The sequence below is a fragment of the Alternaria conjuncta genome (assembly GCF_024043145.1).
Source record: "Alternaria conjuncta strain BMP 0040 chromosome Unknown scaffold_22, whole genome shotgun sequence".
NCBI lineage: Eukaryota > Fungi > Ascomycota > Dothideomycetes > Pleosporales > Pleosporaceae > Alternaria > Alternaria conjuncta.
In genome coordinates, this window is record NW_026250111.1 from 78,546 (window position 1) to 95,923 (window position 17,378).

Genomic DNA, 17,378 nt, shown 5'->3' on the forward strand with positions numbered 1-17,378 from the left:
GCCTCCATGTCTGTCCCATTACGTCGCGCAGTCTTATCTGCGTTTCCCAAGGAGAATGCGATATGCTGCTCTTGTAGATATGTTTCTCGTCCGAGACAGTGGCGCATGCAAGAGCAGGTGCGATGCTTGAGCACCACCCCAAATCTACAATCAGGCCACTCGTACGTCAGCTTCGCAATCCAATGGCACACTGCTAACATACTACAGTAAGTGGTCTTCCATCAAACATGACAAAGCCAAAAATGACGCTGGCAAGTCCAAGCAACGGTCTATTATGACCCGCGACATCACCAACGCCGTCAAGCTCGGTGGCCCGAATCCCGACATGAACCCCCGCCTCTCCCTCGCAATCTCGACCGCGAAGAAGTCCGCCGTGCCCAAAGCCTCTATCGAAGCCGCCATAGCCCGCGGACAAGGACTCTCCGCATCGGGTGCCGCCCTTGAATCACTTTTGCTCGAAGCCATCCTGCCGCCCTCCGTCGCCACAATAATAGAATGTCAAACGGACAACAAGCTGCGCACCCTAGCCGACATACGACTACTCATAAAAGAGGCAGGCGGCAGCATCTCCACTGTAGCCTTCATGTTTGAAAAGAAGGGACGGATAATAATACAGAAGAAGGATGGCGTAGGCGTAGACGAGGTGCTAGAGCCAGCCCTTGAAGCCGGCGTTCTAGATGTAGACGAAGACGCCGAGGGAAGAGTCGTGTTATACACCGAGCCTGCGATGACGAACAAGACGGCGGAGAGACTGGCGAAGGAGCTAGATGTAGAAATTGAGGAGAGCGAGATCATCTACGATCCTAATGAGGATACAAAGGTGCCTCTAGAGGACGAGGGTGCGGCTAAAGAGTTGGGCAGCTTCTTGGATGAGCTGCAGGAGGTGCAGGGTGTACAAGGAGTATACATGAACTGGACCAAGGGAAGCATAGGAGATGATGTCTGGGACGAGATAAGAGGCAAGGTCACTGCGTGATCTGTCTCTGACTCCCCAGCCTGGCGTACATTTTGTAGTATACAGTATTGTACAATAACGCCAATAGCGGCGCAGAACGAATTGTGTCTTCGCGCTTGGTATCTCTCAGCAAATATTCCCCACCTCAGATCGTCACTTCTCGTTCGCTCGTACTCGTGGCTCGGTGCCTGTCATGGGGTGTTGTTCGAGTGCATCCAGCATGCTGTCCCGACCTCTCTACTCCTCCCTGCCGGTGCCCAGTTCCCTCAACTTCTCTTGCTCCTCCCTCCTCCTCTTGTTCTCGAGATTCCTCTGCTTCAACCTCTCCAATTCCTTTGCAATCTCGTCTCTATCGTACGGGATCTTGTGCGTTTGGCCGGGCTTGGGCCAGAAATCGGGAACGGTAAATTTACCGTCGAGGTTCGTGCCGAAGTAGTACATGATGCTGATTGGGAAGAGAATGTACATCCCGAACTGGAATGTCTGGTCAGTGTATGTTCAAGGGTGTCAGGCTCGATTTGGTTGGAGTGCAGGTGGAGTGCAAGTGGAATTATTGGTGTAGTCGCTTTTGACAGAGATGCGCGAGGCGCTGTAGGGATCATCTCTACGTACCTTGAACACTTCTAGGTTGGGGCCACCCATAGTTGCGGTATCTAGTCGACGTCGTGTGGTATTTGCGGCGCACTCCGAAGACTTTCGCGCTTGGGTGGAGTGATGATGGAGTCGAAGTTTCGCAGATCTGATCGGTGATGGTTCGGCGATAAGAGGTTAGATCTAATCTTCAGCCTTACCTCCGCGTGTTTCCCCACTTCCAAGCTGGGGAAGCCGTGACCTTCACATGTGCCTGCAACCTGGGATCCTGCCAACTAGACCTAACTTCAAACTATTCCCCTACCAAAGCCGTATCCCTGTCTTCATAAGTAGTGAAGACTAACTGTTACAGTCCATCCATCCAATCTGTCGCGCTCGGTTGTCTTACAATGCCTATCCCGTCTCCGCATTCTAGCCTCGGCTCACTGACATCTCAACTAAGAATCTCTCAAGCACTCCAACTAACATAACCATCGTCGCACCTAAGAAACACATCCAGATTTGCCATCATAACCAACACCTCAACTCCCAATATCCAGCCCGCTACGCAAACCCACCCACCATGTCGTCCCCAGACTCCCCCATCCTCCTCACCTACACCAACAAAACCGCCATAATAACCCTCAACGTACCCAAAAAACTAAACGCCCTCGACGCAGACACCTACTACCTGCTTGCGCGCGCCATGAACGAAGTCGCCGCCCGCTCCGACATCTACATCACCATCCTCACGGGCCGGGGCCGTTTCTTCAGCGCAGGCGCAGACGTAACCTTTGGCTCCACCACCGACAGCAGCGCCATCGACGAGCGCCACCAGTACCTAAAGTCCTTTGTATCCAACAACCTGCACATCACACATGCGTTTTACACGCATCCCAAGATACTCATTACGGCGCTGAATGGACCGGCGGTGGGACTGTCAGCGGCGTTGGTCGCGTTTAGCGATTTCGTGTATGCGGCGCCGCATGCGTTTTTGCTTACGCCGTTTAGTTCGTTGGGGCTTGTGGCTGAGGGGAATGCGAGTATTGGGTTTGTGAGGAGGTTGGGTATTGCGAAGGCGAATGAGGCGCTTATTATGTCGAAACGCATCACATGTGATGAGTTGGTAGCGACGGGCTTTGTTAACAAGGTCATCAATGCTGGCGTCGATGTCAAGGATGAGAGCTACAGTGACAAGTTCCTTGGGGAGGTTAGGAAGGAAGTTGAGGAGAGGCTGGGTGATCATCTCAATAGCGAGAGTTTGGTGCTGATCAAAGAGTTGATTCAGAAGCCGTATCGGGAGGCGTTGGATCGGCAGGGCGTGGAAGAGGTGATGGGAGGCTTGCAGAGGTTTTTGAAGGGCGTGCCGCAGAAGGAGTTTGCGAGGTTGGCTAGTGGGGAGAAGAAGCATAAGTTGTAGGGTTGGCGAGGCAGTGTTGGTACGGAAAGGGAGATCTGCAGAGCGCACTTATCACGTATCACGGAAGAATGTTTGGTAGTTGTAGAAAAGTGGAACGATGAAGGCGCCTTAATCGTTATGCTATGGTCTCTAGCCTAACGACACACCCTCCGTAGCCAGCAGCTCCCCACCCAATGCATCCCCTTGAGTAGGACTAGCAACATCCACAACCGGTCTACTCGCCGTCGTCGTGCTATCCGCCAAATTCTCCAGTGGACTCGGGCGATGCGGCGGCGGTCTGTTCCTCTTCTCCTCCTGTAGCTGGTGCTGCACATAGCTCGTGTACCGTAGCGCAACGAAGAGCATAAACGCACTGACACCGACTGTGATGGCTGCGCGGCGGGTAAGCACCCATCGGACGCCCTCGACCTCGGATCGCGCGTCAGAGTTGAGCGCGACGGTGATTTTGTAGTTGAGTTCTTGGATCTATAGAACATTACTGTTAGTATGTTGCGCCGAAGACGAAATGAGATGAACAACATACCTTGGTCTCCATGACCCTCTGTTCCTGCCTGACAGCCATCTTCCTGTCGTCGAAAAGCCCCTTAAGCTCGTCTCTGAGATGTGTCGTCTCTTGTCCTAGTCTCTGCCCTAGAATATCGACCTCGTGCTGCAATTGCCCTCTTTCCGTGCGCATCCTCTCCATCTCGCCTTTCTTCGCATTGCCTATTTCCGTCTTCAGTTCGCTGCATGCGGCCCGGAAGAGGTATGTTTCATTTTCCACGTTACTCTTGCTGACGAGCTCCTTACGCGCCAACTCCATGTTATCCAAAAGGGTTTGTCGCACGGCTTTCATTATGGTAATGGACTGCTCGGGTGTATATGAGGATTGCGAGAGCTTGCGCACGAGGCCGTAGGTATCGAAATGATGGACATATGGTGGTGTCTTCAGGTGCGGTGCCTTGTGCGACTCTTCTTCAGCCGCGGTGGGAATGTGCAGGACGCTGTCGACGGGTTTTGTATCGCTTTTCTTGGGAGGGTCAGGCGCCGGCGTTGTTGGCGGGGCTTCTTCTTCTGTTGCGCTTGCTTGAGTAGGTGTGGTTGGACTGGTTGTTGCTGTTGGCGCATCTTCCTCTACTTCTTCGTGTTCGTGAACGGGGTCTTGCGGGGGCTTCTCGTTGGACACAGGCTCCTTCTCTTGAGGTTCTTTCGGAGGCTCTTGGTCCAATGCTGGAGCTGCGTGCTCATATGCTTTTCCATATCGCTGTGTGCTCGGTGGCTCCGATTGGCGGGGCGAAGTCGTGAAATGACGGCGTGCTTGTCGCGTGCGGGAAACAGATGGCGACGCACGCTCTTTTGTTATCGACGCGCCTACTCGTGACGACTTGGTCGGCTGAAATAGCATAGGCCACAGGAACGGCAGTCTTGGAGCAGCCATGTTGTCGTGTCGTGGAAGTTGCGAAGTTCGAGCTCGAGGTGGAATCCTCAGATGCGACTTCGGGTAGTATAGGCCTTGGCGGGGGATCTGCCATCCTGAAGTGGATATCCATGCCGAAGCACCACATTTCGACATCGGAGGAAAGGCATCATCTCAAACTTGTTCTGAAATACAAAATTGATTGGTCCTGGTGACAGTGCAAGTGTGTATATTGCATGTGTATATTGCAGTCTGTGAGGTACTCTACATACACGTAACTCATGATTTTAATTTCTGTAATTCATAACCGAAACATCGGTCGTCTTTCGTCATATACAATATAGTAAAAGCAATCAGAACTTTTTGTCTTAGGCCTGTGCCTGACCAGCAACTCCACGCAATGCTAGTACTCAATCTCCTTCTCATGATACCGTAAAATCAACAAACTTTTGTGAGGTCATAAAACCCCTGGGTATATGTATATGTGTAAGACGTGTCGCAATACCGGAAACAAACAACTTTTGGTCTACAGTATCAAACGTCATGCGAAGAGCTGCTGATGGAACTGCGACTAGTTCCATCAGTGATATGCGTCGCGATACTCATGCGCTGGAATGGCGAGATTTGGTTTTGTTCGCGAGACGGCGGACTTGACAGTCCTTGACTGCCTGCAGGCGACGAAGGTGGTGGGTGGCTTGGTAGAGCATCATTCGCCCCATAGCGTTCTCGGAGACGCTTGATTTCGCGAAGTCGGTTACGCCAGGACGATATGGAATCACCACCCTCGCGGATGTACCAAACGCTGGCAAAGACAACGGCGTTAATAGCCATGAGGCGGCAGTAGTCTGCCAGGTACTTTCCGCAAAGAATCTTGGTTTCGACGGCAGGAGATATGTCGGGGAACCCTGGCTTTGAGATGGTCTGAATCTTGTAATAGCGATTCCTGCCGTCGGGATCTGCATCCAGTCGACGGTCGACAAAGCTGGCCCTTGACTCTGGAGAAATGACAATATGTACATAATTGAAGGCCGACGGGAACGTGTCGAAGTTGTAAGGCAAGCCAGAGTCGTTGAAAATGATGTTGACAAAGTCGTTTCCAATGTGCCGCTTTTTGTTCGGATACGTCATGTCGTCGTCGGGGTTGGTCGGCATCATTGTAGGAATGTGGAAGACAAGCTCCATGCAGCGGTCCCGCCAAGCATAGGTGAACTCGCCGTCCCTGTCTTCGCGTGTGTCGAGACCACCAGTATTGAACTTCGCCCCCTTCAGACGGCATAATGTACCTAGGTCACTAAGGAAAGCAGTATATGCTGGGGATCCCATATCGTTCATGAAAATGTCTCTCTCGTTCGTCTGGCCCTCGCCGATGTAGATGACACCTATTTTGTAGTTGTCTACCGTTGCGATCCGGTCGAACACAGTAATAGCACGGCGTGTCGGCTCGTCATCGGGTAACGGAATAGGTGGATTGCTCAGGTCGAGTGGGGCGTAAAATGACTGGAAGATATCGTCTGGCAGAATACCGACATATGTGTTGGAATAGAATGCTTGGGAAGCAAGGCCGATGGTGATCGGAACTTGATGTCGTGGTGGCGACGTGATCAAGGGCCGTACTTTGATAAAGCGGGTACCGCACTGCCAAAAGTTAGTAGATGTACTGACAACACACAAGCAGAAAGACTTACCGGCCGGCGTGTCGTGACAACAGAGGCACCGGTTCTTGCAGCGGTCTCTATTGTCACAAGAGCATTACCAACGATCCATGTCTTCTTCCAGACTTCTCCATCGCCAGGCTTGAAGGAACTTTCCTCGCGTGTTGTTTCATCGCGATCTGTATATGCTACCATGTTCATAATGTCCAGAATGACCTGTCCTTGCTCCTCCATGATTTGCCGTCCGGAGCTGTCGGTATAGTGTAGATTCTTTGTGATCCATGGTATCTGCTTTGGGCGGTCCTCCATCTTCAACGCCATGAACCAAAATGTGATGACGTAATACGCGAGGGAATATAGATACTGAGGTAGGTCGTCCTCGACGCTTCTTGGCTTGTTGGCCCCAAGATCGGGCGATGCCGCAAAGTCTCTTGATGCGCCGCTGTGTCGCAATGTCCGATGCCCGCTTTGTAGCGAATGCCCGTTCGCTGTCCGGTCACGCTGGTCGCGTATGTGTTGTAAGTACCGGAAGCATACACCGAAAACTAGCTTGAACTCGTCTTCGCGGAAGTTCTTGAAAAGTTCTGGAAGACGAGCCAAGGAGGTGAGGAATTCCAATATGTGTATCGCTGTAGCTGGCTTCGTGATGATTTGCGACATTTTCTGTACGATGCTATCGAGTGACTTGCTGACCGACAGTGGTATTTCGAAACAGCAGACTGAAAGTGCGTGGATGCACCATTTTGACGTTCTGTCCCACTGCACGATCCCTTGTAGGAAGGACTTCACAAGATCATCTTCCTCGCTCTTTTCGAAGTACTCGTGGTAGCTGATGATGATCGTCAATATATGGAAAAGGCAGACGGCAACATCAGCCTTTTTCAGGAGGGTGTGCGGCGGAGGTTCGTGGAAGCTCGCATTCCGTACTTGTTCGCAAAGAACGTTTCGTAACATTTTGAGCTGGGCAACACAGCTGCGGACCAGCGCTTGGTTGGAGAGCTGAGGCCCAAGATGAACGAGTACGTAGCTATAAATCTCCCAATCGGGTGGTCTTTGTAGGAGTGAGATGATCAACTCCAGCCACAATGTGACTTCCATGTCCAGGATATCATCACTGAGAGGGTATTTCTCCACATCAATATGGGAGAAGACTACGCGACTAGATTCAGATGGCGGTTCCTCGGGAAGTCCTTTGGGGCCAGGGTACATCCACAAAGGAGGTATCGGCTTTGATACACGGCCCGCGGGGGCATTCGAGCGGCCGGTGTGGCGATTGAGAGAAGAACGAGGACTTGAACCAGAGGTTTTGCGTTGGTCCCGCCACGAAGAATTGTCTTCTGATCTGTTGTGGTCGGATGTTGGACCGTCTTCAAACTTTTCTGGCGCAATAGCTGTTTCCTCTGTACGGCAGAGCTCTGCGGCAATCCGCTGACCTTCTGATGAAGAGCTAACTATTAAAGCATGGCGAGCGTCGGCGCGCAAACGAAAGAGTAGCTTGAGAGCTGTAAGGCGTGCATCATGCGCGTATGCATCTCTTCCGGCAATTTGTCTTAGGAGCTCGTAAAGGATGCGTGTCTTTTGGGCCGAATGTGTCACACTCCGAGTGAAAAGCCGTACATAAGCAGTGGCGATGACGTTACAAGGGGAGCACCCATCTTCTTTGAACAGAAATTGGTGAGACTGCCATGACGGTAGCGAAGGTGTAGATGCAGTCCGTGGGCGGTCCAGACGCCGCTGCAAGACTTGAACAATCTCGGAGAACCGGGCGGTCGATTCTCGATCAGCTACGTACACGGCGAAATCTACTAGTTCCTGCAGAACTTCAATGTCATCTTCCATTTCAATCCGGTCCAGAAGGAGTTCTTCTGACTGCGATACTGTTTCGCTGGAACACAGCATTTCGACGGCCTGGTTAGTTTCCCGTAGTGATCGGAGCACAAGCAGTCGCAGCGAGCGTGGCCGTGTGGTGTCGTTGAAGATGCCAGCGACCAGTCGATGGCAGAGGTCAAACCAGCCGGCATGGGAAGGATTAAGGTAGCGTCCGGTTACAAAGTACTCTATCACTCGCTCCGCGGTCGCGTCGCTTACACGGTGTGAAAGGTGCAAGAAAAGCTCCATGACACTCTCGCGTTGGATGAAGTCAAGTGCGTCGCTGATGTGGTCTAGTTTGACCAGCACTTGAAAGATGCCGTCTTCTGGATCACGTCGGAAGAGCTCCTGGTGGGATGTTGCATCTCTTTCATGGAATCCGGAGACGTCGTTGGTATGCTCTGCTCCGCCTAGAATTTGTCAGTAAGGGGTATCCTGTGATTGAGTGTACACGTACCAGCATTGGACAGACTGTCTGCATGAGGTGATATCTGTCTTTCAAGGACGTCCTTCTTCGCACTGCTTGCATGATCTGTCGATCTAGATGCTCTGGCGCTAACACGCTCGTCGTCACGCTCGGCGCACACACGTATGACCTGCAGCATGTCCCCCAAGTCACTTTCAGCAAGCAAGAGATCCCTCATGCCTTCTTGGGCCAGAACCGCATCTATCAGACTTATGATTATCTGCTCTTGGTCGGTGCCAGGTGTCCTGATTGACGCTTTCAGGGCTGGGAAGAGCAAAGACATGGGGACCTTGGGCAGCTCGTTGCGACCATCTTCCAGAAGCAGAAGGCGCAACACCAGAGTAGTGCCCCTGTACATGCTGTCTAGTTTCTTCTTGAGACTCTCGTTTTCCAGAGTCTCCCGGGATGGGCCATCTAGAAGCAGATGCAGCAATTCAGAAATGGCAGCTTGTCCGACGTGGGACTTGAACAGGTTGCTCAGCGTGTTCCAGGCTTGATCCTGGAGATCGGTGATCCTCTTATGGATTTCACACAGAACTTCGAGACAGGGTCGCAGGGATTGCTTAGGTATGTGCACATAGGTGATGATTGTATCGAACAGCTTGACGCCACATTCCACATCGGGACGATGCGTCGTGGCCCTGCAAATGGAGACGGTGCGTCGTACCAGGAGGTCCAGATCGTCGTCGGTGAAGACTTTGGCATTGAACTTGCAGATATCCGTGGCAAATTGGAAGGCGCGAAACATGTTGGCGACTTCTGGAGGAGGATTGGCAGCACTTCTCTTGCCGTTGGATTTACCCCTTAGGCCGCGGAAGGCATCGCAACTGGCCTGGAAGCAGCTATCGAGGGAGGTCAGGATGAAGGAGACCATGCCCGACTCGCAGGAATCAATGTTGCGCCCATCGTTGGTGAGGGTGGCGATGACATCGAGTCTTCTATCGAAATAGCGATCATTCTTGCGCAGACAGGCGGCGTCGAAAAAGAGAGTGCGCTCGATGCTGGCCAGGTCGGAAAGCGATGCGCAGCCTTTAAGAAGCCTGTACCCCGCCTCCGCGACATCGTCTGGCTGCTCGGGAAGGAGCAAGTCACTTGCGACCGACCACAAGGCCAGTATGTTCTGCACCGGATACGCCTCGAGGATGTCGCATATCTTGTCCACAGCCACGACGCGCTCGGCGAATGGGCGATTGCGCTGCAGCTGGTCTATCAGGTCGTGCAGCTCGGGAGGGCCGCCCGTCACAGGCTTGCCCGTCCGCTGGCCTGTGACCTGGCTGATGCGCTGAAGGGTACCGTCGGCTGAGTGCGGGCTAGGGATGGAGCCGGGGCGGATGGTGCCCAGCGAAGGTGTGCGCGCAGGCGTGCTGGTGGCGGACGAGACTGAGGGCGGCGGCGTCGGGCTCTTCAGACGGCCGCCGGTCAGAGAGCGGAAGGCCGTGAAGAGCGCCTGGGTGGAGGAGCGGCGGTCGGGCGTGTGGGGGACATGGTCGGCCGGCGGAGACATGCGTCGGTCGCGGCGGCGCAGATGGGGTTTGCCTGGTGGGGAGTGCGAAGGCTCGACGACTACGGCGGAGAGGGCCCAAGAGGATGTCTATGAGAGTAACGCTGGCGCATCGAGTCTATCATGGGTGCTGGGCGGCGGAGAGGCGGGGCGGCTGGGGGAGCCCATCTGGGGGTGGAGAGGGAAGGGAAGGGGTCACGCCTGGCGGGAAGGCAGCGTCGTAGCGGACTCGAGCTTGCCAGACAGCAGCACGGCATCCAGAAATCGAGAGCAGTCGTCGCCGGGCAGGGCTGGGGTCATGGCCCTGATCCCTGCACACAGAGACAGGCCCTAGCGCCGCAAGTGGGACACCCCAAACAGCAACCATCGGCCAAACAGTCGAGCTCTCTGTCCACCAGCCACCCGTCCTCTACGTCTGCACCTCTACGCCTCTCACCATGGCTGCCGATATCGCTACCCTCTCGCAGCTGCTTCAGGCGTCGCTCGACCCGCGGCAGAACAAGCAAGGTGCGTAGCAGTGTTTCCCGCAGTGCTCATGTGGTGTAGCCTGCATTTCTGGACAGAATGCGCGTATGCTTGGATACGCAGGATACAAACAGACTAGCCTTTGTATGCCTCAGTATATGCGCATTCGTCTGGAATCCAGGCCACCTTCTTGCCCCTCCATCCCCCACACCACGCAGCATGCAATGCTAACTTTTCACAGCGGAGGCCGCAATCAGCGAAGAGCAGAAGAAGCCCGGCTTCTCCCTCTCCCTCCTTCAGATCGTCGCCTCGGACGCGAACCCCCAGACGACCCGACTCTCGGCCGCCCTCTACTTCAAAAACTTCGTCAAGCGGAATTGGGTCGACGAGGATGGCAACTACAAGCTGCCCGAGGCCGAAGTCGTGGCCATCAAGAGGGAACTCATCGGCCTTATGGTCTCGGTACCTGCCAGTCTGCAGGCACAGCTCGGCGAGGCCATTAGCGCTATTGCCGACAGCGACTTCTATCAGCGATGGGACACCCTAGTCGACGACCTCGTCTCGCGCCTCACACCCGACAATACCGTCGTCAACAACGGCGTGCTAACAGTCGCACACTCCATCTTCAAGCGCTGGCGGCCGCTGTTCCGCTCCGACGACCTCTTCACCGAGATCAACCACGTCCTGTCCAAGTTCGGCACTCCCTTCCTCCAGCTGCTCGAGAACACCGACGCCCTCATCACAAACTCCCAAGGCAACCCCCAGGTCCTCAAGAGCGCCTTCACAACGCTAGACCTCCTGGTCAAGCTCTTCTACGATCTTTCTTGCCAGGATCTGCCCCCCGTCTTCGAAGACCACATCGGAATCATCTCAGGCCTTCTCCACAAGTACCTCGTCTTCGACAACCCCGCCCTACACACCGATGATGACACAGAGTCAGGGCCGCAAGAGTACGTGCGCGCGGGCATCTTCGAGGTGCTCATGCTTTACATCCAGAAATACGAGGACGCATTTGGGTCGCACCTGGGTCCCTTCATCGAGAGCACCTGGAGTTTCCTCATGTCAGTTGGTCTCGAGACCAAGTACGACATCGTGGTCAGCAAGGCGCTACAGTTCCTCACCGCCGTCGCATCCACACAACACGCCGAGGCATTCAACAACGAGTCTGTCCTAGTCCAGATCATCGAGAAGGTCATCCTGCCAAACCTTACTCTGCGCGAGTCTGATGTGGAATTGTTCGAGGATGAGCCGATTGAGTTCATCAGGAGAGACTTGGAGGGGTCCGACAACGATACGCGTCGACGTGCTGCCACCAACTTCCTGCGCAAACTCATGGACCGCTTCGAGGGACTTGTCACGACTACTTCCCAGAAGTACATCGACGCCTATCTCCAAAACTATGCGGCCGACCCCCAAAACAACTGGAAGTCAAAGGATACCGCAGTCTACCTCTTCACCGCCATTGCTGCCAAGGGAACCGCTACCGCTGGCCAAGGTATCATGAGCGTCAACGAGAACGTCAACATTTTTGAGTTCTTCCAGACACACGTCGCAGCTGACCTCCAGGCTCAGAACGTATCGCCCATTTTGAAGGTCGATGCTATCAAGTTCCTGTACGTCTTCCGCAGCCTACTATCACCAGACCTTTGGCGCGCTGCTTTCCCCCTGCTCGTGAACCAATTGGGCAATGACAATTACGTCATCCACACATACGCTGCCATAGCTGTCGAGCGTGCTCTGTACATGACAGACGACAAACGGCAACCCATAATACCCAAGTCAGACGTTGTTGGCTCATCGAAAGACTTGTTGACGCATTTGTTCAAACTCATCACAATGAGCTCTGCCCCGGAGAAGATCCAGGAAAACGAGTTCTTGATGAAGTGCGTTATGCGCGTACTTATCTTCATACGCGATGATGTGCTGCCCATATGCGAGTCGATTCTTCAAAGCTTCATCAACATCGTCAAGGTCATCAGGCACAACCCTAGCAACCCTCGCTTCCAGTACTACATGTTCGAAGGTATAGGTGCACTTGTCCGCTTCTGTGCCCCAAAGCATCCTCAGTTCTTCGAGGAAAAGCTTTACGAGCCCTTTGCAACCTGCTTGCAGAACAACGTTGAGGAATTCTCTCCGTACATATTCCAGATCTTCTCTGCGCTACTAGAAGCAAACCCTTCAGGCCAACTTAGCGAATACTACAGGGGTGTATTCGGCATCATCCTCAAGGGTGCGGTCTGGGAGCAGCGTGGTAACGTCCCTGCGTTAGCCCGACTGTTGAGTGCAATGGTTGCTCGCGACGCACAAAACATCGTGGCAAGCAGCCAATTGGAGCCTATTCTGGGTATTTTCCAGAAGCTGGTCACTAGCAAGGCTCACGAGACATATTCGTTCGAGCTGATTGAAGCTGTCGTTGCGCATATCCCAGCGGACGCGCTACAACCCTACTTTGTCACCATCCTCCAGCTCATGCTCACAAGACTATCGAACATGAAGACAGAGAACTTCCAGCAGCGCTTCATTGCGTTCTACCACTTCGTTTCAGCGCGACTGGACAAGGGACTTGGCGCTGACTTCTTCATCAAAGAGTCTGATAAGGTTCAGAATGAGTAAGTGAAAGATTCTCCAAATTGTAGGCATCAATTGCTAACTTCGTAATAGCATCTTCAAGCCTATCTACTTGACTGTCATTCTTCCCGACACCCAGAAGCTTGCCCGCCCAACCGACCGCAAGACCGCAGTTGTGTCGTTCACCAAGTCTCTGGGCGATGCGGAAGCCTTCGTTAGCCGTTACCCCAAGGGTTGGGCCCTTACCACACAGCGCTTGATCGAGCTACTGGTCAACCCGCCTATGCCCACGTCCGCAGATGACATCATCCCCGATGCCGATGTCGACGAGCTCGGTTTTGGTGTCGGTTTCACCCAGCTGAACACCTGCAAGAAGGCTCCACGCGATCCCTTCCCGGAAATCACCGATGTGAAGGATTGGGTGGCTCGATATTTGAAAGATGCGGATGCACGTCACGGCGGCCGTATCATCAAGATTGTGCAAGAACGATTGGACGATGTTGCGAAGCAAGCTTTGGCTGCTTACTTGAGCTAGAGCAGCGGGCATATTTAAGAGGCGCTCAGAAGATATGAGAGGGCAGGTGCGCATGATAGCATGCGGGGTTAGGCGCAGGTAAAATAGGATTTAGGACAAATGATACCAGGTAGAGAAAAAGTGGTGGATATTTTCCTACGAAGGGGAACACACTCTGAATACATATCGCAATTGCACACCATGTGCACAATCAAATCACGCGTCTTGCACCTCATAACTAACCTTAGTAACCCCCTTCTGCCTCTTAATATTCCTCAACACAACCCTCCCACACTCCTTCAGCCTTTGCACATGCGTCCCGCCACACGGATAACTCCCCTCACTCCCTATCTCCACAACCCTAACGCCATCCTCCTCATCCCCCTTCAGCGTCTCCATTACCCCCGTACACTCCTTCTTCGCCTTCTCCTCATCCCAGAAATGGATTTTGACGTCCATGTCCGCGGCTACCATCTCATCGACTCGGGCTTGTATTTCACCTTTCTTGTCTCCCGGAATGAGACCCGAAAACTCTACGAATGCGGCGCCGGGGTAGTGCGACGCTTTTCCGTCGACGACGTCGGGAGCGATTGTGCCAGTGGTTTTTAGATGGGCGACTGCGAGACCGATGACGTGGCCGGCGGTGTGGATCCGAGAGTGTAGGTGCCGTTTCGAAGTGTCGATTTTCTGCTCTACTTCTGCTTCCCCACTTTCTTGGAATTTCTTGTCCGAGGGAGAGAAGACGCCCATGTGCAGGATCGCGGGATCGACTTTGCGGACTTGGTGCACGTGGAATGTGGTGCTGCCCGTTGAGATGGTTCCAACATCCGAGGGTTGACCGCCGCCTTGGGCGTGGAAGATGGTTGAGGGTGTTGTTAGGACATAGGGTTTGGTTTCTGGTGGTGGTTTGAAGAGGGATTGAGTATCTGCGGGTAGGGATGACAGGGCGTGGATTGAAGTTATGGCGGAGGTGTGGGTATGTTTTTGGCCATCTTTTTGGTAGAGGGGGTCTGTTCTTTGGGATAGAGGGTCTGCCATTGTGATGATCGGTCGAGAGGTATCAGAGATGGAATTCGTAGTGGTTTTATCGTAGGTGTGGCGGGTTGGGGATGCCCGTTTTGTTGTTTGTGTTGTAGTGCCGCGGAAGAGGATTGCGCACGCCGTATACCTAGAAAATCTACCGCACATGCGACCTTCTTTATGCTCGCCTGCTGCAACAGATGTTCGATTGAGTCACTTGAAATTATGGAGGGCCTAACAGCCAAAGGAATGTTCGAGATACTTTAGAACCGTAAAGTATGGGTCGGAACTGCGCCCTTGAGGTTTACATGCGCTTTACCGCTTTAGGCAGGTACCAATTCCAGTCCTGACGTCTTCTCTTCTTATACGTGAAACAAGAACGTAGCATATGGATGTAACCATTCAAGTTGTAGGGACTCATGAATTATTTTATTACGTTCTCAATCGCCTTAGTGAGAGGTGGTAGCGACAAAAGGTGCTGTGTTGATGAAATCGTTACCAAGACCTGTTCATCTTCCGACTTCGGAACCTTTTCATCCACAGAACTCTGTATCCTCAAGCGTCTTGATCGTCACAAAACGTGTGAGACCATCGGTTTCCACCATTCAGAGCATCCGCAGCATCTATGGCCCTCCATGGGAAGACGCGCTGTATGCCCGCTTCTTCACAATGCTGCTGCAGGATGTCTTGCAAGTCGAGCTTCGCACCCCACTTCCGCGCCATCACCCCGATCGCCAATGGCTTCATGACTATGGTAGCCTCAAAAGTTCGGTTGTCGTTTGCGCTGCCGGACAGACTCGTGTAAGGGCTCAAGAAGTCGATCGAGGTGTCTGGGAAGAAGGTGCACTCTTCCCAGGCTTTCGTCAATAGCCCTCTTGAAGTTTTCGCTAGTCGGTCTATCGTAACGGCCTCTTTGTTCCAGTGGGCGTTTGTACGAAACTGATAGGTCGAGCGACTACGGCCAGAGGTTTGTGGGGTGACTACTTTGCTCCGCATCGAGTCGCCTGGTCCGCCGTACTCATCGCATTCTGAGTGCACCGTCACAAGAATACTGTTGTCAGCGAAGAGCCTCTCGATGAAAGCATCAACACAGTCAATGGAGATATCTCGATGCAATGTCGGTAGCAGAAAGTGCACATAGGGGCGTTGCCGCTTCTGATACCAGCCCTTCCCGACAAGGAACGTGCTGGACTTCTCGAATGGTTGAGAGCCGCATGTGAGAATGCCGTATTCATGTAGTTCGATTAGCCCACGTAATATTGGCGCAGTCTCTTTGTCGAGAGGACCGAGATGGCCTGGATTGACGTCGATGTTCCCATGGAGGAAGTCCAGGTTCCTGAAGTAAGTTATTGGTGTCAGTTTACATCTCACATGCAGCTTCTGCAGCATTACTCACAGACACAAGAGAGCTTCCCAATCCGGAGCAGACTCCCACTGGTCATTCCGTCCCTTCCAACGGCACCTTCTGCATAGGCCTAGTTTGCTTGATAGGCCAGCATAAGGGATGAGTATGAGATCGCCATGGCAATCGAGGTTAGTTGGCGCATCGCAGCTCGTGCATGCAGCCATCGCAGGTTGTTGTTGCGAGACTGTAACTCGATCAAGGTGAAGGGAAAGAGAGAGAAGGAGAGGTGTTGCGGAGTCGAGTGGATGCACATTCGCTTGTTTATCTACCCTCACGTGTTGATTGTGTCACCGATGACGCAGGCAGGCACTTCCCCATCCGTCGGCCCTCGCTTCCTCCATCGGTATCGCTATCGCACTTTCTCTCACCCGCGCATGCCACCTTCCCTAGACCCAGAGCGCCGAAACCAAATTGTGGATAGGGAAGCCGCGACGATGCACATCGGATGAAACCCCCAACGCGACAACCTTAGGAAAGATATTTGGTAGCCACCTCGCGCCTCAAGGTCGCCCGATCATAACGCTGGCCGCCCTCATTTGACCAGTGAGCAACCACAGGGCTCTGCGTCTTCCCCCCCTCAAAGATGTCGCCCGCATCAACCCGGCTGGTTTCCTGGAGAGTCTTGTTGGCTACCGGAGTGTCTTTGTTGAGATTCGAGAAGTTATCGCGCTGAGAAGGCCGAGTCGAGAAAGCTTTGGAAAGCCGGGGGTTGAGTGGAGAAGGAGCCTGATGGGTAGACGGTACGAATTGGCGAATGCGAGGTCCCAGAGGTTGTTTAACTCGGAAAGGCGAGCCTTCGATGTGCGCGTTGACAGGGCGGTGATCATGAGGTGCTAGTTTGCGCATGATGGGTGTCTCTTCGCCTGAATACGTTGAAGCACGCGGAGTCGATGGTTGTTGTTCGTCGACTTGATATCCCTCGCCATCAATGTCCATTGCGTCCGCCAATTCGCTCTCGGGCCAGTCCTGCTCGGACTTTGAAGCTGCGGTAGCCTCTGAGTTCTGGTTTAGGATGAAGAGCCAGATCGAAGCGCCTAGTAGTGTCGCCAGGAAGAGCGTGTAAGCCTGACCATTGGGGTCAAGCACCCAGTATTCCAGACAGCTTCCACGGAAGAGATAGGCGGAGAAACCTTTGGACGAGTCGATAGTGTCTTGGACGAAGCGCTCGAGACGAGTAGGCGGCTCGTGGTTGATAAGAAAGTCTTGCATGATGTTGTGAGGCACTGATCGATTCTTGTTGATTAGACCAAGTGGCGGGAAGTCGGACTCAAAGGTCTGAGTGGTGCAGAACTTATAGGCGACCGCGAGCGTTTGTTGTGATATATCGGCGCGTGATTACTGCACGGTCCTCTCGATTGAGTGAATCAGTCGTTTCTCAACTCTTGTCGATGTCTCATGTGATGAAAGCCAGCCAAACAACACGAAAGCTGGCAACATGACCGCTTCATTCATTCCCATCAAGCCGTGATTTGCCACGTAGTTGCTGCGGCAACAACTGCACTCTTCAAGCATTCTCCAGTATCAACGTCCCAAGATCCCAGAAGCTGTATGTAGTAGTACAGCGCAATCTGGATGTC

At 53.3% G+C, this 17,378-nt stretch overlaps 8 protein-coding genes across 8 annotated transcripts; 3 read left to right on the forward strand and 5 right to left on the reverse strand.

Moving 5' to 3' along the window:
* Nucleotides 1-105: 105 nt before the first annotated feature.
* J4E85_010243 (uncharacterized protein) lies at nucleotides 106-976 on the forward strand (the record flags this gene model as incomplete). The annotated part of the gene is made up of 2 exons (XM_051474455.1): nucleotides 106-161; nucleotides 208-976. 2 exons carry the CDS (start codon nucleotides 106-108, stop codon nucleotides 974-976), a joined length of 825 nt encoding a protein of 274 aa, XP_051321645.1.
* A 216-nt stretch (nucleotides 977-1,192) lies between these two features.
* J4E85_010244 (uncharacterized protein) lies at nucleotides 1,193-1,597 on the reverse strand (the record flags this gene model as incomplete). Its single annotated transcript, XM_051474456.1, has 2 exons — nucleotides 1,193-1,429; nucleotides 1,568-1,597. 2 exons carry the CDS (start codon nucleotides 1,595-1,597, stop codon nucleotides 1,193-1,195), a joined length of 267 nt encoding a protein of 88 aa, XP_051321646.1.
* Nucleotides 1,598-2,108: 511 nt separating this feature from the next.
* J4E85_010245 (uncharacterized protein) lies at nucleotides 2,109-2,945 on the forward strand (the record flags this gene model as incomplete). Its single annotated transcript, XM_051474457.1, has 1 exon — nucleotides 2,109-2,945. The coding sequence occupies one exon, from the start codon at nucleotides 2,109-2,111 to the stop codon at nucleotides 2,943-2,945; it is 837 nt and encodes a 278-aa protein (XP_051321647.1).
* Nucleotides 2,946-3,074: 129 nt separating this feature from the next.
* On the reverse strand, nucleotides 3,075-4,362 carry J4E85_010246 (uncharacterized protein; the record flags this gene model as incomplete). Its single annotated transcript, XM_051474458.1, has 2 exons — nucleotides 3,075-3,410; nucleotides 3,469-4,362. The coding sequence occupies 2 exons, from the start codon at nucleotides 4,360-4,362 to the stop codon at nucleotides 3,075-3,077; spliced, it is 1,230 nt and encodes a 409-aa protein (XP_051321648.1).
* A 513-nt stretch (nucleotides 4,363-4,875) lies between these two features.
* Nucleotides 4,876-9,832, reverse strand: J4E85_010247 (uncharacterized protein; the record flags this gene model as incomplete). The annotated part of the gene is made up of 3 exons (XM_051474459.1): nucleotides 4,876-5,976; nucleotides 6,027-8,272; nucleotides 8,320-9,832. 3 exons carry the CDS (start codon nucleotides 9,830-9,832, stop codon nucleotides 4,876-4,878), a joined length of 4,860 nt encoding a protein of 1,619 aa, XP_051321649.1.
* Nucleotides 9,833-10,266: 434 nt separating this feature from the next.
* Nucleotides 10,267-13,397, forward strand: J4E85_010248 (uncharacterized protein; the record flags this gene model as incomplete). Its single annotated transcript, XM_051474460.1, has 3 exons — nucleotides 10,267-10,336; nucleotides 10,536-12,903; nucleotides 12,956-13,397. The coding sequence occupies 3 exons, from the start codon at nucleotides 10,267-10,269 to the stop codon at nucleotides 13,395-13,397; spliced, it is 2,880 nt and encodes a 959-aa protein (XP_051321650.1).
* A 195-nt stretch (nucleotides 13,398-13,592) lies between these two features.
* Nucleotides 13,593-14,414, reverse strand: J4E85_010249 (uncharacterized protein; the record flags this gene model as incomplete). Its single annotated transcript, XM_051474461.1, has 1 exon — nucleotides 13,593-14,414. The coding sequence occupies one exon, from the start codon at nucleotides 14,412-14,414 to the stop codon at nucleotides 13,593-13,595; it is 822 nt and encodes a 273-aa protein (XP_051321651.1).
* Nucleotides 14,415-16,269: 1,855 nt separating this feature from the next.
* Nucleotides 16,270-17,010, reverse strand: J4E85_010250 (uncharacterized protein; the record flags this gene model as incomplete). Its single annotated transcript, XM_051474462.1, has 1 exon — nucleotides 16,270-17,010. The coding sequence occupies one exon, from the start codon at nucleotides 17,008-17,010 to the stop codon at nucleotides 16,270-16,272; it is 741 nt and encodes a 246-aa protein (XP_051321652.1).
* Nucleotides 17,011-17,378: the final 368 nt, after the last annotated feature.